This window comes from Ylistrum balloti, unplaced genomic scaffold, assembly GCF_031769215.1.
Source record: "Ylistrum balloti isolate Yb309-2 unplaced genomic scaffold, AGI_CSIRO_Ybal_v1 Utg370208, whole genome shotgun sequence".
NCBI lineage: Eukaryota > Metazoa > Mollusca > Bivalvia > Pectinida > Pectinidae > Ylistrum > Ylistrum balloti.
In genome coordinates, this window is record NW_026782179.1 from 614,433 (window position 1) to 640,857 (window position 26,425).

At 33.8% G+C, this 26,425-nt stretch overlaps 1 protein-coding gene across 2 annotated transcripts in view; it reads right to left on the reverse strand.

Moving 5' to 3' along the window:
* Nucleotides 1-847: 847 nt before the first annotated feature.
* Nucleotides 848-26,425, reverse strand: part of LOC132551615 (SH2 domain-containing protein 4B-like) — a 29,854-nt gene continuing 4,276 nt past the window's right edge. The window contains exons 2-13 of one of the 2 annotated variants that reach the window (XM_060215792.1): nucleotides 21,073-21,361; nucleotides 19,419-19,497; nucleotides 18,618-18,777; nucleotides 17,589-17,678; nucleotides 16,453-16,567; nucleotides 15,399-15,434; nucleotides 11,509-11,671; nucleotides 10,052-10,199; nucleotides 8,123-8,167; nucleotides 4,275-4,417; nucleotides 1,949-2,169; nucleotides 848-1,675 (exon numbers count right to left, since the gene is read on the reverse strand). In XM_060215792.1, the coding sequence (XP_060071775.1) occupies nucleotides 1,556-1,675; nucleotides 1,949-2,169; nucleotides 4,275-4,417; nucleotides 8,123-8,167; nucleotides 10,052-10,199; nucleotides 11,509-11,671; nucleotides 15,399-15,434; nucleotides 16,453-16,567; nucleotides 17,589-17,678; nucleotides 18,618-18,777; nucleotides 19,419-19,497; nucleotides 21,073-21,171 (1,419 nt within the window). In that variant the 5' untranslated portion in view covers nucleotides 21,172-21,361 and the 3' untranslated portion in view covers nucleotides 848-1,555. Of the gene's footprint in view, nucleotides 1,676-1,948; nucleotides 2,170-4,274; nucleotides 4,418-8,122; nucleotides 8,168-10,051; nucleotides 10,200-11,508; nucleotides 11,672-15,314; nucleotides 15,435-16,452; nucleotides 16,568-17,588; nucleotides 17,679-18,617; nucleotides 18,778-19,418; nucleotides 19,498-21,072; nucleotides 21,362-26,425 lie in introns of both variants that reach the window. The other variant, XM_060215791.1, reaches the window with a different exon arrangement.

The window sequence follows — 26,425 nt, forward strand, 5'->3', positions numbered from 1 at the left end:
TCAAAAATATTACAGAAACATCAATAAGAACTTCATTCTGAAAATGAAAATCAAGAAAGGTAATATTAAGACAACAATGATAAAAAACTGTTTAACAGTATTTCATGGACAACCTATTTCTAAAAGTGCACAAGATGTTACCTTCGGTAAATATTAAATTTTTTAAAACATATATTTGTGTCATCATCTGAATAATATCCCAGACTGAAAGAACTAAGTTATGATATTTTTTATTTGTAAAAGTGTCATAAATTACTATTACGGCAAACTTGACATCAATTTGTTTACTTCCATTGTGCTTATGATACACGGTTTGACCATTTCAGCATACAGTCGAACCTTGTTATCTTGAACTCATATAATTGGAAGACCCCGTTTAATTAGAATTATTTCGTCACTTCCTGCCTAACTTTACACAAAACTTCAAACTCACTTACCAGGTATATCAAACACTCAGTTATCTCTGATAAGTATTCTAATGGTCCTGCTAAGTTAGAGATAAAGAAGGTTTCAACTGTATAATTTTTCCTTAATGTATTGATTCATCAAGCAATCACCGGAAAAAGCTAGAAGACAACTGCAGTCTTCATCTCTTTACAACAGTTGTCCATAAATCATACAAAAGTTGATCATGACAAAATATCGGAAAAAACATTTCCATGATAAATGGAAGGTACAAAACTACCCTTTTTATTGCAATTTTAACATACAAATTACACATTATCTCTTAACCTCATATCAAATAAAGTAATAATTTTATCAACATCGGAATATTCCTGTTCCTATTGCAAATCTTACAACCATTTCAAAAGAAAATTGAATATATATTCTTACTTGAGGTAACAAAAGTAGACAAATTTGATTTTTAACATGTACCAAATTATATATGAAGTAGGTGGGAAATTTTATTTTGATAAACAATGAACAAGTCATATAAACCAAAAGAAATGCGTTCTTGTATGATTATATTGATATATGTCCACAATTCTATTATGTTCCGAGGTAAAAACACCTCTTTAAATATTCATCAAAACAAAAAAAAAAAAAGAATTTTTAATATGGCTGCTCATTTCCTTCCTTAACTAGTGAATATTCAAACAGTTTTGAACTTTTTGTATTTCACATGTATGCCAGATCTAGCTGACTCATATCAATCCACTCCCCATACAAATCACTGTATGCTTGGATTATTAAGGTTTTGCTGCTGGTCCCCTCCATTTTGTGTTACTACTAACAATACCAAATAAAAAAATTAAAATATGAGCCACATAAAGCCTGATATCAGCATCCCAAACATGGGAACAATGTTCTTAAAATTACACAAAGAACGATGATTGAAAAAATAATCTAGGGAAAATATGAAATTGTTCTTAAAAAAACAGCATTGTAAGCATTACGAATATAAAGATTTTTCCAAAATGGTCCAATACCAACATGAAAAATAAAAACCATATTATACAAAACAGTTTTGAAAGGCTTAACAACAGCTGGTTACTGTTGTGAGATTAAATATGTGTGGCACAGAAAGTCCTACAACAACACAATGACGGTGGGTTTATAGAGAAGTACTCTCCAGAATCTTCGATTGAAGTAAACCTTGATAATCTGGTGGGTCTTTAGACTGTCCTACAGGGTGCCGAAGTTTCTCACCTCCCATTACGGTGATTGGGTTGTTCTGTTAAAAAGATGTATAAAAATTACATAACAATTATATGTCTTTGAATGTGGAATGTATCACCTCTTAGAGGTACTTTTATTGAGTTTGAGTTCTTAAAGGATTTCAGCCCAGTATCATTTTCTGCTTTGTATAACAGAATAACATTTTTTTCCTGCTTTCCATGATAGGAAATCAAACTGAATGATAGATTACTATTGAGAACAGGGTAAACATCATATGTAGCAGAAGATAGTGATGTACAGATAACCTCTATAGAATACTAATACTTACTTTATGAAATTCTATAAGTTCATGAAGCGATGCGTGAAGGACTTGATTAGCACCGAAGAACTGGTAGCCTGCATCAGACGTGTCTATAAGGAAGTGTTTACAGCGATCTTCTGCTCGGTAAGATATTGTATATCCCCAAACTCGCTCACTGACACGTACAAGAAATGCTCCTAGCGTCTTGGATTGTAACATAAGCTCAGCATCTACTCGAGATATCACACCTTAAAAAGAAAACAGAAAATATGTCATGTATTCTAATCACTTACAGCATACATTGATATTTAACAATGCAATGAGAATTCATGAAACCTTACCTTACCAACTTTATTTGCACCAGATTTTATAGTCGTGACTATCTATCCCCAAACATGAGATCCCAGGGATATCTTAGTGCCCACCATTATTTCATCTTCATTAATTCTCTAAGATCTGGATAATTTTCTTTCTTTTCTCTTCATTCCTATGATTTCCTTCTCTGATGAAATAATGATAATAATTTATCAATGTCAAATAAAAAACAAGAGGCCCAAGGGGCCCTAACAGTCACCTGAGGAATATATGTCAATAATCTTGGGATTTTAAAATGTTGCAAAAATGTAACAACACTTGTGCAGGATCATGTGTAAAAAAATCTGTACCAAGTTTGACCCACCCAATGGTTCTTGAGAGGAAGTCCATAATGTCTTAGCCAAACAGAGGCCAGGGTGGCCATCTTGGATTTTGAATCGCCCCAAAAAGTTAAAACACTTGCCAGGACCTTGTGTAGAACATTCGTATCAAGTTTCTCCTTTTTCCCCCTCCTGGGGTCCCTATTGGGGCCACGCCCTTTTTGTTCCCAAACTTCCCCTGGGGATGCTTTGTGCTAAGTTTGGTCAAAATCCATCCTATGGTTCTTTAGAAGAAGCCATTTAAAGAAGGTTTTTACATATGGCCCCTTTTACACCCTTTATGGGCCCCAAATGGGACATAATCACTTTTTTCAACATAATTTCATATGTTCTTCACTAAGGGATGCTTTCTACCAAATTTGGTTGAAATTGGTCAAAGTTGATTTTTGACCCTTTTAGCGCCCCTAGTGGGGCCGTTTTTAACCCAATTTTTTTTTCATTCGCAAACTTTGTAGACCATGCCATAAGGACCCTAAATATCAAATATAAATTTAATCTGACTGTTGGTTCATGAGAAGAAAACTTTTAAAGATTTACCTAATTTTACACCCTTTTTCCCCCTCCTGGGTCCCCTATTGGGGGCATGCCCTTTTTCTTCACAAACTTGAAGCGGCTTCCCATGGGGATGCTTTGTGCCAAATTTGGTCAAAATCTATTCTGTGGTTCTTGAGAAGAAGTCAAATACATGAAAAGTTAACGACGCACGACGACAGACAAATCATGATGGCAATAGGTCACCATGAGCCTTCAGCTCAGGCGAACTAAAAATTCATTCTTATGCTCATTTTTATATCTACATTGACTACTTACCATGGAACCAAGTAGCCAAGGCCTTGGTGTTTATATCTACACAGACTGCTTACCATGGAACCAAGTAGCCATGACCTTGGTGTTTATATCTACACAGATTGCTTACCATGAAACCAGGTAGTCAAGGCCTTGGTGTTTATATCTACATTGACTGCTTACCATGGAACCAGGTAGCCAAGGCCTTGGTGTTTATATCTACACAAACTGCTTACCATGGAACCAAGTAGCCATGACCTTGGTGTTTATATCTACACAGATTGCTTACCATGAAACCAGGTAGTCAAGGCCTTGGTGTTTATATCTACACAGACTGCTTACCATGGAACCAAGTAGCCAAGGCCTTGGTGTTTATATCTACATTGACTGCTTACCATGGAACCAAGTAGCCAAGGCCTTGGTGTTTATATCTACACAGACTGCTTACCATGGAACAAAGTAGCCAAGGCCTTGGTGTTTATACCTACATTGACTACTTACCATGGAACCAAGTAGCCAAGGCCTTGGTGTTTATATCTACACAGACTGCTTACCATGAAACCAAGTAGCCATGACCTTGGTGTTTATATCTACACAGACTGCTTACCATGGAACCAGGTAGCCAAGGCCTTGGTGTTTATATCTACACAGACTGCTTACCATGGAACCAAGTAGCCATGACCTTGGTGTTTATATCTACACAGACTGCTTACCATGAAACCAAGTAGCCATGACCTTGGTGTTTATATCTACACAGACTGCTTACCATGAAACCAAGTAGCCATGACCTTGGTGTTTATATCTACACAGACTGCTTACCATGGAACCAAGTAGCCAAGGCCTTGGTGTTTATATCTACATTGACTACTTACCATGGAACCAGGTAGCCACGGTCTTGGTTTTGGGATCTATACCAACTCCCTGTGGTTTCTCCTCCTCCAGGAACCACTTGACCACATCATCTTTGTTTTTAGGTCTTAGACTTCGCTTCTTCCTTGATACTTTATTACCACTTCTAAAGAACATACAGATTTATAATGTAAAAAGATGCTGTTTTTCCTGAAAGATGTAACAACTGTCCTCACTTTCTTTCTCATTTCTATTTTCACAAACAGGAAATAAAAATGCACAAATAAGTACAGATTAATGTAGATCACTTTATACTTATTTCAAGACTGGAAGAGTTCTGATATTCTGTATCTCAGAATCCCACAGTAAAAATTACACATGTACAATGCTTTTATTATTTTAATAATTGCTCTCCTAGTCCCCTTGAACTACAGTACAAACTTATAATACAATTCTCAGTTGTTGAGCTTCATGTAATTTAATTTTTACAGTAGACACAAGTAGCACCCTCACTATAGGTGATTACATGAATACATACTCTAAACTACAGATTATAATTTTCATGGAATTAATTCCATTGTTACAAATCACACACTTTCTCAGTTATCCCTTCAGTGAGTTTTCAGTTGAATGATATTGTTAAATCCTGGTGGTGGACATTTATTACTTACTACAGTAATGCTAGTATCTCATTTTATGGTAAAATAATGTATTGTGTATCAATACAGGTATCACTTAATATATAATACAGGCATGCTCTATAAATTAGTGTCAAATCCTAATATAGGTCCTTAAAGGGACAAAAAAAAAAAGCTTCATGCAAGCTGAAAGTCGGAAACCAAAGAGCGTTTCAAGTGGCTTCGCATAACATCTTGCATGGAAATCTTTGTTTTCCACTTATAAATTATTTGAAAACAACGTTACAATTACCAAACCTATATGGTGAATCACAAAATACAAACATAGTAATACTTACAGGGTCATTCTTCTCAAAAACCGTTTAAATTTAAGGCAGACTTTATGGTAAACTTTGACATTATTTGGCTTCTTTCCATAGTAGCCCAGAAGAAATGTTAGAAATTTAGATCTATCTTGCTCCATGATCTCTATGATCATTTTCAGACCAAAACTGTTCTATAATTCTTCAAGACACTTTAAAAATTTGATAACATTTACATACATATTCAAGGAAGATGTTTAAAAATTAATTTTTTTTTAATATAAAAACCTCATTAACTTGATCAGGTACTAAGAAAGACGCATGTGTTGTATCCCGTGATTGCAGAGCTGAATAATTTGGGGACTCTTTCTGTCAGCCTACTACAGGTGAGATAGGAAAGAAACCATCACAGATGTGTTCTAATGCAAAATCTCCCAACATCTTTTGATTCTCTTTCCAAACATACTCTTATTCTAACACTTGTGACCTCTTTGACCAACTCTATTCCTATAGTAACACTTGTGACTTCTACCATTTTTTAGGTATACGTATATATACAAGTTTTATTAAGCGTATGGCTGTTATCCTTCTTCTGGCCATCTTTACTATGTATTATGTGATATATATGTATTCCTGTTGGTACTCCAGGCAATACTTGATTGTTGCAGCAATACATACATAGCAGACAACTATAGCAAACAGGACATGTACGTTTACACAGCTACAACACCAACAGCCAAGACCACGAATAGCATCAATTAGAAGTATATATATATATACAGATCTGTTTTCCCTCTAGTCAGTGAAAAAGGTATTATGATGCATTAGATGTACAATAATTTACTGAATGTGCAGATGTTTTAGGTGTATATATTAATTAAATGTTTTAAATAACCAACATGGTAGTTACTTATTCAATCTGAACCAATGATTACAGCTTTACCACAAACGTTCAGTCGGTTAAAAACAATAACTTATAATCCTGTCATATACCACTAAAGCACTGAACTATTCTTAACACAAATTTGTTTTACAAAATCAAATAATTGTGAACTTAGCTATTAAACTTTCATGCATTTATGAGCAGGCTTATAACATCTACTCTATTATGGCATGCTTCTAGCTTCTACATTAGTGAACATTTAATGGACAAACCAAAGTGTATTAGCTAGAATGGAGGGGTGGTAGACAGGGGCAGGCGAGACAGGTGGTATTAGGGAAGGTTGTATGGGGAGGAAATGGCAGTGATGGTAAGATGGCTTGAGGAAAGGTAGAAATAATGGAATGAAGTAATATGAGGATGATTAAAATATAAGTGATTGGAGAGCAGTTTCAATGACAGATTTCTAGTAGCACAAAAGACCAAAGAGGTTTAATGTTTCTCTGAGTTCTACACTCATGCACAAGGGTTTTTAAATATCCATCTGAGTGCTAGTCCCTAGTCCAATGGTACTGATGTTCATCTGAGTTCTAAAGTGAGGCCAAAGAGGTTTAATGTTTCTCTGAGTTCCAAACTGAGGCCAAAGAGGTTTAGTGTTTCTCTGAGTTCCAAACTGAGGCCAAAGAGTTTTAATGTTTACCTGAGTTCCAAACTGAGGCCAAAGAGTTTTAATGTTTACCTGAGTTCCAAACTGAGGCCAAAGAGTTTTAATGTTTACCTGAGTTCCAAACTGAGGCCAAAGAGTTTTAATGTTTACCTGAGTTCCAAACTGAGGCCAAAGAGTTTTAATGTTTACCTGAGTTCCAAACTGAGACCAAAGAGTTTTAATGTTTACCTGAGTTCCAAACTGAGGCCAAAGAGTTTTAATGTTTACCCGAGTTCTAAACTGTTGTTTTTGTTGTTGTGTCACATGTCGTAAAAATCACCTTGTTAATCTTGTTAACAATGTATGATACCTTAAAATATATCATGCATTGTAATGTAGTTACCACAAAAAAATATGTTTGTGAAGGGACATTATTATATTAGGCCTGTCAATAACAAGAGAGATGCCCTGTCAAATATCTCGTACATGTCTTCCATTCATGAACAGTAATTATATATAAACGATTCTAATATATCTCGGTGTTGTGCACAGGAATTATTTTTAAAAGTTCAGTCAATACTGTCCATCCCATTGGTCCATGGGGTCAGCCATTATCAATATATGCATACCATCATAATGCTATTCATAGTAACAATTCTGACCAAGTCTGAATGATTTCCAATGTGCTTCGTAGTCATTTTCTAATATAAGGTGCTATGTAAACAATCTCCATCCTGGGAGCAAATGTGACACACTTGGGCCATGATTTTTGTCAAGCATTTGAAAACCTTTCATCCTTTTTTGAATCGATGCTATCCCATGCTAATAATTCTGATTGTACAATTTATGCTTTTGGTTCATCTTTGGCCATGGAAGGTTTCTGCAAAATTTCATGGATATTGGTACTGGGGTTTTCTAGAAGTTGAAAATGTCATATTTATGGATGGACAATGGTCAATGACAGACAAAAGGTGATTGCAAAATGTCACATGACACTTCACTGAGGTGACCTAAAAAAAACAGGGCCATAAGTCAGATAGTGTATTAATGATAGAAGTAATAGTTGTAGTGGAAATAGGTTGGATAGAAATGATGCATAAGTTCATTCAGTATTCAAATATATATTGAATATAAAGTGCTAGCATATGGACATTTTGTTTTCAGGTGTGTAAACATGCAGTGAAAATTGTCAAATCCAGGTAAAAAACATTGTAAAATTACTGAAGACTTTGTAATTAAGATTATGAATATATAAATTTCATATTTCTTATAAATTACAAAAATATTGAAATCAATTCACATTGAATTTTTTTTTCTGGTCTCTGACAATAAGCACTTGATCATTTCCCAATACTAAACACATATGTAACTGAAGGAGCAGGCATATAGAGAAAGGTTTACTTACGTTCCATTTTGACTAGCCAAGGCATTTTGTGTAAGATATTTGGGCCTGACCAATCAAAATCATTATGTCAAATGTGAGTTGGATAGTGGTTTTATCAATAAAGAACAGTTAACTATCTGTAACAAGCTTGGGTTTAATATCAATCTTCTTTAAAAAATGAATTTCTATTAAGATGAAGATGCTGATGAAATATGGTTTAAGATGATGTCTGAAGATTTCATTTATTTTCTTCAGGATTACAAAAGATGCATGAAAAAAATTATGCATACATGGATGATGAGAGATGAATGGCACAAAAATAAAACATTAAACATGTACAGAAGTAGATTATCATACTATAGTTTTCTCTACAGTATTTCGAGACAGAGAGTTCACACCACCAGTACAAACTTAATAGGTTGGTTGCTTGCTACCAAGTTCCAAGTGGTAAATATTCATTTCAGTTTAAAATTTTATGCAAATGATCAAAACCTAGGGAACCTACCAGTATATTGTACGCTTAAAAGACATGATAATCTCTCAGGACATTTTCAGAATCATTATGCTCAAAAACCAGTTTTAATCATCCTAACGAAGCCAAAAGTTTAGGTGAAACCGGTATTTGTTTCATAATCAATAACATTTAACTTATCCTGAACTTGTCGTGATTGACTCATACATGTATGTTATAATTGCCCTGCATGTTGAATGCTACTAGTGCAAGAGATATACAAAACAAGAGATCCCAGAGGGATCTTCACGCCCACCATTGTTTGATCTTTATCTATTGTTTAGAAGTTAGATATTTTCCCTTCTTTTCTCTTCTTTCTTAGCAGAAATGGGGATAATATTCTTAAAATGCAAAACCCAAGATGGCTGCCTAAAAGCCATTTTGGTTTTTTCTTAGTCCTAAAATCAAACGGGCACAACTAGGGACAAAGGGAAACCTACAAAGGAAATTTGAGAGAGATCTATCCAGTACTTCTAAAGAAATAGCAATGACAACATTGCTAGGTGCTCTATTGATATAAAGTAACTACAGGTAGACTTAAATATCTAACCCACCAATCCGCTAATGATATAAAGTAACTACAGGTAGACTTAAATATCCAACACACCAATACGCTAATGATATAAAGTAACTACAGTTAGAACTAAATATCTAACCCACCAATACGCTGATGATATAAAGTAACTACAGGTAGACTTAAATATCTAACCCACCAATACGCTAATGATATAAAGTAACTACAGGTAGACTTAAATATCCAACACACCAATACGCTAATGATATAAAATAACTACAGGTAGACTGAAATATCTAACCCACCAATACGCTAATGATAATATAAAGAATACTGACAGGACAACCAATAAATATCCTTTATCTGAGTATGAAACTTCATTCAACGGCATTTATTTCACCCATGAATCGCAACTGAAAGAAGTTCAATTCTTATGTTCACCATTTTCAATTTTTGGCTGATTATAAAGGAAGGAAACCTTAATCCATTTACATTACTTGAAATATTCCTATGCCACTGGCAGTTCATGAGCTAGTAATACACAAGTGGCTTTGGTAAGCTTACATTGTAGGAATGCTGTACAATAGTAAATGTATCATAGTGAACCTTGCCCTGTGCTAATTGTTTAACTATCCAATCTGACATGAGTTACTATTCATTATGATAATTACATTTAACTAACATCTTTTTATAAATTTCATTGGTATTGAATTTCAACAGGAAAAAGTTTTCAGAATCGTGAAGATCATTATTCTGAGGACCTACAAACCAAGCTGTGTTATATCATTTTCTTTCTTAGATGTCTACAGTGTTAGTTTTCACTATTTTAATTTTTCTTATTTTATTCACGGAAAAAAAATGTTAACTACAATAAAATTCTATAATCTAACAACAACACAAAGTAAGGATTTTATGAGGTGCTTACTTTGGGGGAAGAGGAGGCTTAACACCCTCTGAGAATGCTGAAGCAGCATTGATGACACCGGATGTGAGACGTAAAGAATTACGATGTTCCTCTCTGGCTCGTTTAGCCAAGGTCTGCATCTGTTTCTCTGCTTCTTTGGCCTGTTTCTCTGTAACACACATCAAAATATTTGTGAAAAAAACATACCATATATATTAACACACCAGACAATATGTGAAAAGTAATGTTTGGTCTGTGTTTTACATCTACCCTATAGCTAATATCATACAAATAGAAAAGGTAAAGACAAGAACAAAAATCCTTCTTATTTATTTAGGGGACTATGCCTACTTTTATGTATATACTAGAAATAAGATAATGAATTTTGGTTTTAACATGAGACAAAGTTGAAAGTTAAAACAACAAATCCATTATCTAATCTCCAGTATATGCATAAACGCAAGCCTACTATCCCCATTTGTAAATGATTTGGCTTAAAGTGGTGAAATTTTCGCAATATCAATAAAATTCAACAAAACCTCAGATTTGCACATTTTTTGTTTGAAATGGTCCCTTATATATCCTTTGCCAATTAAAACATTGTTTTCAATCATTGATGACATAAAATCTCCATTCACTTTCAAGACAAGTTGTTTATAAGGCTTGAACAGTTTCTCTGTATGGATTTTCTGTCTAAATTGTCATTTTATTGAATCCTAGTGAACATACCCTTTATCTAGTAAAGGTAGGAGATAATACCATGTAACATATGATTTCATGTATTTGTGATATTACAATTAAAGTTTGTCCCTGAAATAAGAATACACATGTATTACCTACTGCAACTGTTACCATATTCATCAACATTATGAAATTACTGACAAACTTACTTGAAACAGAGATAGTGAATCATATTTAGTCACTAAGATTATCATATTCTCCACTTCACATTTCAATGACACATCTGAGTATGTTATTGTCAAAATTCTCCAATGTCGAGATTGATCATCTCCCTCTACAGGAATGATGGCGACCATTTATCGGCAAGCATCAGAATAAGTGTTATGGCGAAGACTTAAAAATACATGTGTATATTGGGGAATAGATCATGAAAGTTATCAAATGAAAAAAATTTGTTACATAAGCATTATTTCATTATGGTAAAATTTACTTTTTTTGTCTATACATAAATATGTGTACCAGCATTATAGCATTCCTGCAAATGTCGTAAGTTAAACATGACACTGTAATCAATCTGTGAACAGCCAGGGTCATTTTGAGGGAGGTCTGTCACATGTCATCCTCATCAATTAAAATCAAATGTCTTGCCAAAGGACACAATCCTGACAGCCCAGACTGGTCCTTACTGAGAAAGGAAAGTCAAACCACACACCTCAGAACTTAACCTGGGGATACAATGGTCAATCTTCTTCTATTTTCTATAACCTTTTGACTTTATCTTACTCATGTGATTTTACCTCTATAATGCCAGTTGTCCTCCACCTCTTTTGACTCCTCCTCTGCGGTTTTCTCAATCTGTCGCCTCATTTCCTTCCATCGTACATACAGCTCATTGCTACGGCGGCGTTTTGCCTTCTCGACCTTTTCCATGGAGACACGACGCTCCTGGGCAAAAGATGACTGCAGAGAGAGATCAAGATTTTACAAATCACTAAAATGGTCTTTGAACAGTTAAAAAGTTAACTGGAAAAAAAGACACAAACAAAATTTGCTTCCTTCAATACTTAAAGATTTCAATCATGCATACAATTTAAGGAAATGAACAATTTGAATTCATGAATTTTCATTGATGCATGTTGTTTGAACCAGTTGCCTGAATAGAACTGGAAATTGGTTCCATGGTAGCCATCTTGAATCCACATGGATCCAAATTTTGTTGGAAACCAATTATGGACCCTGGGGTCTCTGTAGCATAATCGATTTAACAGTAGCGATAACATTTTAACAGACAAATGGAGAGACAATGGATTGTAAGGACAAGTATAGCTGACTATGTCTTCCCTAATTTCAACAAGGTGGAGACGGATTCATGAGAGAAGAAAATGACAACAATGCTTGGAATGTTTTGTGTAGATGTTAGATAAACCATAATACTTCCATATTTGACTTATTTTTTACTGATTTTCAAGGGACAGCTATCAGCTGACTAGTATTTAGGTGATCTTTCCAGCAACACAAAGCATGTGCCAAGCTCAACAAAGAAATATCAGAGTTTTCATCCAAATAATTACATCAAATCTGGATATGAATTATTTATCAATCACTGTAAAAGTGGATTTCATTGGTTGTACTTTGAGCTACAGTTAAAGGGAGGTTACTCTCACATTATACTATAAATCATAGACTTCTACATATAACACCGTCCAGTAAGTCTGTTAACACATATACATAGAAAAAGGTTGATATTGTCTCCAAATCTAGGGAAGGCGTCATACAAAATCAAATCAAACTTGCTATGATAAATATACATTTTATAATTTGTGAGAAAAACAGAAAAAAAAATAACAGAACTCTTGTTACATCTAAAAGATAAATAAAATTTTCAAGATTAGTTGACAGAAATGTTTTATGTATATAACCATACAGAAATTTAAAAATTAAAAATATTCAACATGCAAAAATGTAAGGTAAACTACAAGAAATTTCACTTTCATTCATATTCCAACAATCTCCCTTTTAAAGCAGCCACAGGAAAGTTAACTTTAAATGCCCAATCTTCTTTACAGAAGATGTTAGGAATTTTTCTCATGTAATCAACAGTGGAAAATACAGCCCTTCTGCTGAATATTTATGCCTTTTGATGTACATGAAAAAAATGATCCTGAAAATATTCAACCTACAAATAGCTCATTTCTGTTCACAACATTGGCTTAGACTCAAAAGCAAAAACAACCCAAATACTTGCAACATTAAGCAAAACAGGCTACAAAATGTTAATGCTTGCCAACAGTTGTCAGTCTCAACCTTGTGATCTTACAGCAAATATCACTCGGTGAGCAGATCAGTAGACCGTGATTTAGTCTCACCAAAAACACCACACACAGAAGTGCAATACACAGATATAATTTTATAGGTCTGATACACCAATTATCAGTATCACGATACTGTCTATCCAGAAAATCCTGGACACGTGTAGGTTTTTTTTTTTCAGCCAAGAACTCAGCTTTCAAGTAAGATGCAAACACAACAACAGCAAAAAAAGCATGTACTACATCGTTGACAAATCATGTACAGAAAGCACTAGGTCCTGTTCTGGTTATCTCATCTAAGTTTCACTGAAAATCAGTTCACATATTCATATTTATACAGCTGATGAAATTCTTTTCCAAATGAGTTTATCAGGAATTAAAAACTTTTCCATTATTGAACCATTAATACTGAATTATTGAACCATTAATACTGAATTATTGAACCATTAATACTGAATTATTGAACCATTAATACTGAAATTTCCTGTTGATTAATGAATTATAATACCTTCCATCATTGATATCTATGTTCTTTAAAATTGCTGTGAATGTACATGATTTGGTGCAATCAAATTTTAATGCATTATAACTTTCTGACAAATTAGAACAACGATAAAGTCACATGTCCACAATAATTACTATGTAAGCAGCACATAAAAACTGCAATTTGCACAATCATATTTTAGTATAACACTTTCAGCGCTAAAACAACTGAAATAAGATTACTGATAAAATATAGCCCTTTACAGTACTTAAGACTATTTGATGACTTTCTGTATCTACAGTAACAGTGACCTTCACTATCCATTCTTTAAACATGAATTCATCCCAAGCATTCTCAGAGATCACCTCATCAAGTTTGATCAAATTCCTTTAAAACTTTACTGTAATAAGCTATTGAGTTATGTCCTTAAATCAACTGCTGATTTCCTAATCACCTTGAACTTAGTCCTGAAACTCTGAAACAATAGTTCACCAAAGGTGTTGTTGCTGTTGTTTGTATAAAGTTTGATTTAAATCTGTTGAGAAATGAAGTAGCTAGAGTTATCACATTTATTCAGCATGGAAAGGGACAAGATGAACATGGTTAACACTATTACCTTTCCAGGAAACAAAAAATAGCATTAACCAAGCAGTGCCTTTTATTTTTAAAATTTGAAATTAAATTTCTTAAGGTCCAAATTGTCTTAAGAATTCTTTGAATTAGTTTAATTAGTAAAAAAAGCAGTGTAAAGTAATTTTTAGTTCAAAAGGAAAATTTCATATTTATAAAAATTGCATGTATACAACAGATACATCAATGTGCTATATGAAAACCGGCCTCATGGCCACCAGGAGTAAAATCTGTTATAAGCAGTAAGATTAAAGTCCTTGATACCTTCACCCTCAAATGTAAATGATCTCATATATCAGAGTTCCAGATTCAGCCATTACCAGTTATGTAAAGTAAAAATCCACACCAAAATCATACTGGTCCCTATAACTTTCTCATAGTTCTTAAGACATTTGGAAAGAAAACAGTTTTGAAAATAGCAACTGTTTTTATAGTGTATATGTTCACTGCTTCAAGGAATATTACATGTTCAAGCATATTTAATCTATTTACAGAGTATGCGTATGTTTATCAAAAATGGATGCACTTAGATTATATAACAAGTTTCTAAACAGACAAAACCAGACTTAATTCAATCCCTAAACAGGTACACTATACGCAAGAAACTAACAAATGGTTTAAATGAGTTTTACATGCTGTACTGTGAAGCTGTATCAGGTGAATTAGCAATGTTGTGATCTTCCTTATAAACATTTTGAGTAAAATGCCAGTCAGGTAAGAAGGAGGATAAGAATTGTTGGGTTAATAAATAATATGGTCTCCTTCATACAATTATAGACTATACAAATACCAGCTGACTTTAAAAGTTAATACAATCTTATGAAGTATATAGGTGTGGGTTAATTAACAGTGATCTCTTTCATTCAATTAAAGCCAACACACTCACACTTTTTAAAATTATGTTTGTGTGGGTTAATAAATCTAGTGATCCCTTCCATTCAGTTATAATCAATGCATGTAGTAAGATTCAAAGTTAATACAATATGATTTTGAAAATGACACGTGTGTGGGTTAATTCTTATCACCTTCTCTGTATAAAGTACAAACAGCCTTTCAACATCAACCATAAGAAAAAACATTCTCCTAACAACATAGAATTATGTGTACGATTCCCCTAGGTCATGCACTGCATACACTGCCAATATCGTCCCATGCATCTGCCATTGAAAAATAAATTTACATTTTTAACAGAAGAAGAATTGACATTCCTGCCTTCAGCTATGGCATGCTGCGTCTTGCTATGACAAGTAAGGTTGTCTGATACCTGCTGGAGATCTTCACATTTCTTGCAAGCTCTTAGCTAGGTAAAGGAAAAGGTCATATTAACACCCATGGACAAAGGTAACTTACCCAAAAGTACTGTAAAAAGGTTATTAAGGATTAATTTCAAAATATGGAGATGAAACATGAATAACAAGAAATACCCAGGATTGAATTTAGAATACTAAAGATCAAGTATCAACTATGTTATATATATATATATATATGTTTAGAATGTCAAATGTGGTATACACCTATTCTAAAGCTCGCACAGGGAAAGTCTTAATATCAAATATGATGTGTATCCAGGGCTGAATCTAGAGAAATATATATCAATTATAAAACTTTAACTCTGTGGAAATTCTACCTCTTACATTTACAAGGTGTAGTGTCAACACTGATATATAATATCATGAGATTTCATGCCTTTGAATGGGAAAGAGTTCAACAGCAGTGAAAATCGTTATAACTAAAAGAGTGTTACAAACCCAGTCATAGGAGGCAAGGGAGGCTACCCAATACAATATATTTGCAGATCACTTTTCATAGTCAAAAAGGCCGATCAAAATCAGATGTTTGATACAAAGTTTATGTATAATTCAATGCATCCGCTTGTTGAAATTAGTAAATAAATTCATGTAATATTTACATTCAAAGTACATGTTTTTTGGAAAAAGTGATTTACAGATATTAAGTCGTAAGGCAATGAAAAAAGTGTTTGCTGGAAACCATCAAAATTTATACAGTAAACCATTGAAACTGACACAGCTATAACACCACTAACCTATCATATTTCGGCCTACAGCTGAAAGATTCTAGTCAACCCATTCTAAACTACCAGAGTTGGTCCCAATACCGCTGACAGACAAGTGGACAGTTCACCCTATACTTCCACCATCTACCAATTCTAAACATCGTATATGTACAATGATAAAACAAGTTTAACGAAACCACAGATGTAATTTGATTGGTCAGTTCACTGCACACAAAATCATTTTGATTGGCCACCAAAGAGAAGGGATGGTGAGAGTGTGGGAGACATCAAGAAGCACCCTTACTCTCAGGTTTTCCACCCGTTTCATTTCCTCTTTCTTCTTCTCCTCCTCTAATCGTTTGGCCACCATGGTTGCTTCCTTTATCGACTTATACATTTCTGCTTCCTCCTTCTTCCGTCTGCAAAATGAATCCACAATGAATATGAGAAAACATTTAACTGATAAAACTTACCACTGCAGAGAATGAATACAAAATCTGATATCCGCAGTGGGGTTAACCAATAATAACAAATGGTAACAATAAGAAAAAAAGCAGAGAGGAAAAATAGTGCTATATGTTAGAAATAAAGATTAAAACATACCAAGTTTTTAGGAGATGGATAGAAAACTAAGAAGTCTGTGGACAACATTCTAAACAGAGAAGAACATTTGTTTTGTATTTACATAGTTATAGCTGACCTCTCACTGAATTCAGTTATTCAAATTACGATTGCCCTCCCAAAGTGATGTTTCAGAATTAAACGTAACAATATAAGAATTTTCCCTTTTGGGCCTCATCCTACTCTCCTTAGAGATCAAATCAACTTCATTACTAAAAATTCTGATTCAACTCTCCTTGTGATATTTGAGACCAAGCTGGGTCGAAATCCATTCATGCATTAAGTTGAGGAGGCATTTTAAAGCAAAATTTAAGAATTTACCATCTTGGGACCCTATCCCAAAGTTCCCATTCATCAAAACAAAAGCACTGATATAAACATGCTGATATTTCAGGCCAAATTTGGTTGAAATATGTTCAGGCATATTGGAGTAGAAGCATGTTGAGGTAAAAGTTTACAAAAGGTGGATGATGACTGAAGAAGCAAGATAGTATCAGGCCATCTTGATCCTATAGGTCAGATGACCTAAACCTGGTCATGTGACCTTTCACTTTTAAATGTTGACAGCCACCAAATTTTTATCAGGTGTAAAATATAAAACTGCACATTTTAATTCCAATGTCAAGTAAAAGTTGAAAACTATTCCCTTGAAGTAGTGACTTATTACTTTCAGGTTTTCACTTAAACACTAAATTTAGTATGACTTTTGAGCCATTTTACCATACACCAACAACTTTATCAAACCAGTTGTGATATATGTAATTTGGAGAAGAAATATGTTAATACATTTTTTTTATTCTATGATGAAACATTGCTAACCTTACATCCTCTTCCATTTTCTTCCTGGCAAGTTCAACCTCACGCTCTTCTTGTTCCAATCGCTGCTTCAGATCCATCTCTTCCTGTTGTCTGCAGAAATAATAAGTAATACATAATGTCTGATCACAGAAATCAAATCACTCTAGACCAGAGTTTGACAATCAGTAAAGGTTGATTTCACAAAAATATTCATTTGACTTTCAATTTTTAATCACATTAAATGACCTTGACCTTCGACTTTTGACCCGAACACTAATCCTACTAACAAGTATTTGAATAAGGTAGCACTTTGTGATAATATACAATTATTGACGTTTTTGAGGTGAATTGATTTATTTACCTGATAAGATAATATCAACAGAGCCCAATAGGGTGAAGTGAATATTTCCTTTTAGGGTAGATAAACCTTCGTATTCACCTCAAAAAAGACAATAACTTTATCATATGACAATGAGGTTCTCTGGTACAAATCCTCATTATCTGTTCTGACTTCCATATAAAACTTCGACAGGCCGATGTCGAATTCACCTGTTGACTTTAGTTCAATGTCAGCATTGAGACCTTTAAAGGGGACGGCTAAATTGTTATATTAACCTGCTGAAGAGCATGCAAGATATATATAACAATTCTTTCAGGTGAGCATATTAGAAATTAGCCAATTAGTGGCCAGGAAAATTGCAAGTCATATAACAATAGAGTTTATCGACTCATGGATATGATTCAAGTTCTGTTTTTAAAGAAATTATTTTAACTTTTGCTTTTTTCATTTTCTTCATTTCATTTCATTATAAAAAGGTAATAAGTACTAGTGTTATATATAGAGAGTTTGCAATAAGTAACTAGGACATGTGCAATATAAATGTTCAAAGCAAATGTAAGACATGGATGAATCACTAGATATGTACAGAACAGAAATTTCGATGGTCAATCTATCAGTTATATTGGTTCATATAAAGAAATGTGCAGGAATGAATGGTCACTGGGCCAAAAGTTTTTTCCATTTTAACGATCTGATCACGAAACCAGTACCTTAGTTTATCCATTTCCAGCTCTGCCTTTCTGAATGCTTCATTCTTAGCCTCCTCCTCCAAAATGTCCTCAATTCTCCTGTCTCCTTGGTGTTCTCCCATCACCCATACCCATTCTTGTCCATCACTTCCTTCAAGGAACTTTACAAATCCCTTTTTACCTGTAAAATAGAACCATACAACACTTTCAAATGGATCAACATTGCATTCTTTCAAATTATTTTACTATAAATGTTGATTTCTTCAACAAACTTTTGCAGAGATATTTCAACTCTTGGCCTTTCGGTTATAAAGAACAAGAGGCCAGACAGTCTTGACTGTTACCTGAGATAAGCAATATTGAATATAAATGTTGAAGGGAAAGCAGCTTTCAAGTCTCGTGAAAAAATGAAGATAAGTCAGTGTCAATACATGCATACCTGTTATCCTACACTAAGTTATATGGGAAATAGATGTTATGTTCAAAAACTACAAAAAAAAAAGAAGAAAATGTGAGTCCAATTTCTGTTAAACTTCCATCCATGAATTGTAATCAAGTTTTAAATATTTCCAACAGAAATTAAACAAATCATGCACAAAAATATATTTTTCTTATATAAACTTTAGTAAACTTGACCTCGTCCCCACAGGGAAATGTTAACCCTGGGGCCATGAAATTCACACATTTGCTAAAACACCCACGACACTTCCACTCTCAAAAGAACTGGTACTAATACAATATGTCTCCTTTCATTGGAGGTACCCCGTAATGTTCCTAATTTACACAGCAGCATGTCAAAAACTCCCAAAATTACTAATTTACCTGGTTTTCTCTTTCTGGGGGATTTTCTGTCTTCCATTTCTAGCTTCTTTTCACTCTCCTTCCACCTGCGTACTTGTTCCTGCATATGACAAAATTATATAATACACTGTAATACATAGGATTAATGGCTATATAAACATAGCTTATATGCAGTTTAGAAGTGTATAATTGTGCACCTTGCCCATTATGCTTTCAATGGTTTTTGGTTAATTTTTTTTTTCTTTTCTTTTATCTTTTTCTATAAAATATTCATATCAGCAGAAAAGAAATTCTTCTTATTTAAAGTTAAAAAACCTTCAACATCAATATATCATTCCTTTTCTATGGTGATCTTGATCCTTCCTATAGCAGCTTTACACTATATATAGTCCCTACCACAAAATGTAGCTAAGTAAGATTAACATCTACCGTAAACAACTGTTTAATTAGAAGTAATTAAATCATACCATGAATCTAACTAGCTGAGATAATATCCTTTTCTTTCTTTTTGTTATTTATACTATAGTGACAAACCATATTGCAGTTTACTGATGAAACAAATTATAACAAACAACAGAGAAAATAAAAATGTTGCCTTATCTTTTCTCTTCCCTTTGTGGTTCAACCATGAGTGAGGTGTAATCATAGAAAATGGGTAAGTATGTAAACCAGTCCAAGAACAACACTGTTAAAGTGCTGGCAAAGAATTTCTATAAATAGTAATGGTGAACTTGACCTTGACCTTACAACCCTTAAATTTGACCTAAAATAAAATAAGTGTTTGAACTAAACCCTTCCAGGAATGAGACTGTTAAAATGCTGGTAATGAATTTCTAAAGATAGTAATGGTGACCTTGACCATACAACCTTGAAATTTGAACTCAAATGAGATAAGTGTGTGAAGTTTGATCAAAATCCCTCAAGGAATATAATGACAACGCTAGAGTGCTAACACAGAATTTTCATAAATAGTAAGAGTGACCTAACATTGATCCTAGAACTCCAAAAATTTAAACATGACTGTGAGAAAAATGTTATGTCACACATGTACGGGAATGTTCATCTCTTCCCTGATATTCATTGCAAGGGAATAAAACAACAAACAGAATATCGTAATTAATAAGTAACAAACTTAACATTGCAATTAATAAGAAACAAACAGAATATCATAATTAATAAGTAACAAACAGAACCTTGTAATTAATAAGTAACAAAGTAACAAACAGAACATTGTAATTAATAAGTAGTAAACAGAACATTGTAATAGACTTATAGAATATCAATATTTTCTGATGAATGATCAATATATTCTATTCATCAATATTTTCTTGTTTTCAATTCATTTAATCACTCCTGAAAAATATGTAAATAATCACCCCTCTGTGCAATTTAAGTCTTCAACAAGAAACAAATAAGATACTCAATCTAATATTTGATCTGATAAATGGACAGGGATATTTGTAGCTAAGTGTAAAAGTTTCACTTCAGCTTGTCTGCACGAGACTTGCCAATATATTGAGATATCCATGTTCCTGGAACAGACCCATTTTCTAATATATCATTCTACATACTTACAAATAAAAATTATAACATATTAAATGATGTCGTCATATACCATACTATTCCACTAATACACTTTATCAATAGCCAATGAAATGTGTATTTAAATTCTTACCTCTCTCATTTTAACAAACAAGACCTGTTTTTGTTCCTCAGAGAGCTCGGCCAGCAGCTCTGGGTCTATGTACATGTCTTGCAAAATCTGTTGCAGCATTTTGGCGAATTGTGTCTGAGCTCAAATTGATTAATCAGGGTATATAGTCAGCTTGACCAATACAAATTCACCAGTCACTTGTCAACAAGGACTTGGGCCTTGACAAATCGCTGCTCCCTTTGGCCACTTGTCCTCTACATCGTAGAATTATCTAGTGCATGTGACTTAAATTCAAATCATACACACTAATCTGGAATGAAAGAAATATCACAAATTAAGAAATTACACTTGAGCTGTCTACACCAGTTTAACATCATTTTTGACATGAAAGAAATGGGGAGGGACCAATGCCATTCATATAAATTGAAAATGATATATATTATTAACAGTCCAAAACTACAAACAAAGAGGTGTTCATTCATAGCCTGTTTCTTCTTAACAAGAGTAATGAATTACCATAAATTATGATTTAAAGAAATTCAATTTTCTATCTACAATAATAGTGTCATTAACCATCGAACTGTTAACCTGAAAAGTAATTCCAAGCAAGCACTAGATAAGTTTGCTTAACTCAAGAAAACTCTACTTATTCCAGAAAAGTCTTTTCGGGATGAAAGCACTGCCACCAATAAACTGATCTATATATTCAGACAGCAAAACAAAACCTTCTTTAAGAAGAGGCCCAAAGGCCTGAAAGGTCACCTGATTTACAATGCCGGTTTTGTATAATTATAACAAAGTTTAAACTTATTCGAAAATTAAATCACGCTCAAAAAATGTAATTTCCTGTGTAACCTGTAATAAACTTTACCCCCTTCACTTCTTTATCTCAAAAAACTACATGTAATTGATGACCATAAAAGTTAACACTGCACTGAAAAGTCATGTCTGCAGTTAGCTTGCTGAGTAATACAAATTTTCAGGAATAATTGTTAACTCCTAAAAAAGACCTGCAACACATTCAATTAATTAACTTTTTCCCTGATACTGAGGAAATAATTAACAATTAACAGGAAGTAGTGCTTTAATGCAAGTCTACAGAATGCACAACACTGATAGAAATACTCTCTACCTGACCTGAGAAAATGTTTGAATCTACACAAGATATATATATATACCTTTCCCATTATATATCATACAGACGAGATATCAAAGAAATTTTGACAGTTTACACTCCTACAAACCTTACATAAACACTGAAGATAATAAACACAGACCCTGCAAGGGATATGTATTTGTAATGACCTGTGAGACAGCTGAAACTTCAGCTGGTTTAATCTACAAGATTAAGTACAAATAAACTTTACATGTTGCTCACAAACACGCTGTAAGCCGATGTTTCACCCCTAAAACATCCCGAAGAATTAACCTCTCCTAAAGATTCAGATTTGTGATAGCAAATGTATTCTGTCAAGGCCTTGTTATCTTTAAAACATGAAGCAGACTCAAAATTTAATTCTGTTTTCAGCAATTTAAAAACTTACCAGATTTAGTATATTCTAATTCTCAGACGTCATAATTTATTCTTTAATTTTTTTTTCATGAAATGAAAATATTCGTTGTGGTGTGTTTGCCAGACTTAACAGAGATAGATAATCTGATATTTTAATCAATATATTTGTTAACCATTAAAAAACTTAAAAAAGATTTCTATATTGTGTAACCACAACCGACACAAATACTATTACTGTGTGCAAAACAGGTAAAGGGAATATTTAATGAGATGTGAGTTTACATATCAGCTTTGCAAGGATGTGACCAGCAGGGGTACACAGTGGCTGGATACAACTAGCCAACAACTGGGACAGCATGCCTTATGAATTTTAGATTTTGTGGCATATTTGATAGATTCAAAATAATTGTATACGTCCATGATAATGCATTATATAGACCCCTAGAAAACTGAGGGCACAAGCGTCTGTTTCTGGGAACATTCCCTCCAATAACAGCAATAATTCATTACCGCCGACTCAGAATTAAAAACACATTTCCATTAAAGTTCTGATCGTATGCAAGCTTACTTTTTCTCCTTTTCATCTTAAATATATTGAGCTTAAAAGACACCACCAGGATTTCTTACAAGCATTACAAACTATAAAGGTAACCATACACCAGGTGACCGAGATCTTCTCACGTCATAAGAATCTGTAACAGCGGTGAATCAGAAGGTTGGACTGTGTGTACAGGGGTACAAGGATGGCTGCCAAGTTCTTAATGACAGTGTCACTACTATAGTTCATATTCCAGTATCACAAAGGTTTTAATGAAGCAAAAAAAAATTGATTGAATAAAATTTCTTGTGCTAATTTGGAAAATAGAAAAAAAAATCCAAGAGGCCCATGGGGCCTAAATGGTCACCCGAGTGAACTTACAAACAAACCAAAACAATTGGAATGGATGTTCAGTATAGAGAAGAGAAAATGAGAGTTGTGGTAATGATCAGTATATTTTTTCATTATTACCAATAGACTGAAGGGACTAATATGGTCGTTTTTATAAAGGGAAAGTATCTGAAGTGTTTATCTTGATAAATATCATACTTGTGTATATTATAATAGTTATTTTACATGAATCATTGATGATTTATTCTTCGTTTGGATTTCCCGATTATTTCATCATTACTGAATACATTTTGATGATTTCGGTTGTCTTATCACAGATGACGTTTACATGAATAGCGTTAAAAAAACAACGGTACCCTACCCTGATTCAAATCAGTAGTGTGTGTGCTGGCTTCAGTCACTGCTCTTACTCTCCTTAACATTGACCACATCAAGTTATTTATTGTTCTTTCAGGGATATTATTCCACTCCTGAATAGGGTCCTGCATGACTTGAGCAATGTTATATAGATGTTGATGTGTTTCCTAACCCTCCTGTCCAGCTTGTCCCACAAATGCTTGATTGGGGACAAATCTGGACTGTATGGTGACCAATCAAAAGCAGGGATGTTGTTTTGAGTCAGAAAGCAAGACAAACCCTAGTAACATCAGGCGTTGTATTGTCCTGCTGCAATGTAAGATTATGTTGATAGATCAGATGGACATCCTGACATATGCTTCTGCTCTAAGATTGCCATGGATAACCATGAGAGGTGTTTTCACTGCTTTAGTGCCTTGGTGCCCACCATTGTTTGATCTTCATATGCTTTTTAAAAGTTGGATATTTTCCCTTCTTTTCTGTTCTCTTCTCTGTTTTTACTCTTAATAATAAGACATTTGAACATTCTTTTACAGGAATAGCGATGATAATCTTTACCTGCCAAATAAAAAATGGCTGTCTTGAAGCCATTTTGTTTCTTCTGATCAGTCCCAAAATTAAAAGAGCACAAGGAAAGACCAAAGGGAACATATGCATGCAATTTGAGAGATATCCATTCAGTACTTCTTAAGAATAAGCAAAAATAATCTTTACTATGCAAAATTCCAGATGGCTGCCAGTTGGCCATTTTGTTTTTCTGATCAGTCCTCAAACAGGCACAACCTAAAGAAACCTACATACAAAATTTGTGACAGATCTATGCAGAAATTCTCAAGAAATAGCTATAATAAGCTTGCAAAGTCGAAATCCAAGATGGCCATCTGTCAGCCATTTTGTTTTTCTGATCGGACCAAAAAATTAAATGGGCACAATTAGGGACCAAGGAGAACCTGCATATGAATTTTAAGAAACATTCATCAAGCACTTCTCAAGAAATAGCAATAACAAACTTTCAAAGTTAAAATACCAGATGACACCTGTCAGCCATTTTGTTTTTTTGATCAGACTCAAAATCAAATGGGCACAACTAAGGAGCAAGGGGAACTTACATATGGAATTTAAGAAAGACCCATCCAGTACTTCTCCAGAAATAGTGTTAACAAAAATTGTTTGCGCACAGATGGACGACAGACCAGGGATGCAGAGTGATCTGAATAGACCACATCTGATGATAGTGACTTAAAAACTTACCATTTTTTCCAAGAAATCAGACAGGGTTATTTTGTGTTTTTATCATTTTATCAAATTTTATCATGAAAGTAGGAAGTTCTTTTATCAGGTTCCACACACATTGTTCCAACCCTCTATTGTGGGCTATCAGGATGAGATGAGCTTTTTACATGGCAAAGAAATGCAAATGACAATAAAATTATCCATTTGTTCACAAGTGCATACATGTGCAGGCCTTTTAAAGGCTGTAGCATATCTGATCCCAGCACCATAGTTGGATCAAAGTCATTTGAAAAATCCCAATATAATGACTCAATGCCTCTTCCCCTCACAGAGATGTTGATTAAAGGATTTAACATTGACACATGTGACCTTGATAGTAAGTCCATAATGACCTTGCCTGTACACATGGCATGTGCATATTAATTGCAATGTGTTAAATGTTTTAGAATGAAAATCCCGTCTGTGAGAATCAGTGTGATGTTATTTGTATATGAATCTTATTATCATTACATCATAGTGGCTCAAAATATTTCTTGAAATCATGCAATTATAATTTCTACTACTACGAACTTTGTGTAAACATAATAAAAATACTTTACCTTGGAACAAGTCTGGATTACAACCACATGAATTTCAATACCAATGACAATGAAATATACTTCCTCTTTAACAGTTTAAGCATTACAATGATCCAGATCTACAAGGCTGAATATTTAAGTCAAATAAAAAATCATTATAGCTCTGGTACATGTACAAATGTACCTACAGTGTTGGTATTTTAATAATGAAATATACTTCCTCTTAACAGTTTAAACATTACCATGATCTATCTGGTCAAATGCAATTGTATTCTTCAGTTAGATAAGATCATACATGTACCTTCTATTTAGGTGTTTTAATATTGAAACACTTTGTTTGCCAATTACTGATAAATATTCCCACTTCCAGGATTTATGTTGTGCAAAGTTCAGCGTTTTTAATTCTGGTTTATGTTTGACACACAGCTGAAAGAGGATCACATTGATTACATGTTAGAACATTTATAATTTAAACTCAACATGCGTGCATTATGTAAGCACCATTCTGACAATGTCAATACATTTGGAAATCCCTTTGTTAGCAGTAACAATGACTATTCTGTAGGGGATATCAGTGGTTTTCTGATGACTGTTAAAGCCCCAGTTAAGATCATTACTGTTCTTATTTTGTTCATTCTTGATATTGTCTAACATGTCTGACACACACTACTTGTACCCTGCCGTAGACAGGAAGTTTGAAATCAATACAACACATAAAGGGCACATGGCTCCTTACAGTATTGTTAGGTATACTTTTGAAGCAGTTCAAAATATCCAAAATTAGTTCAAGTTAGCTGATGAGAT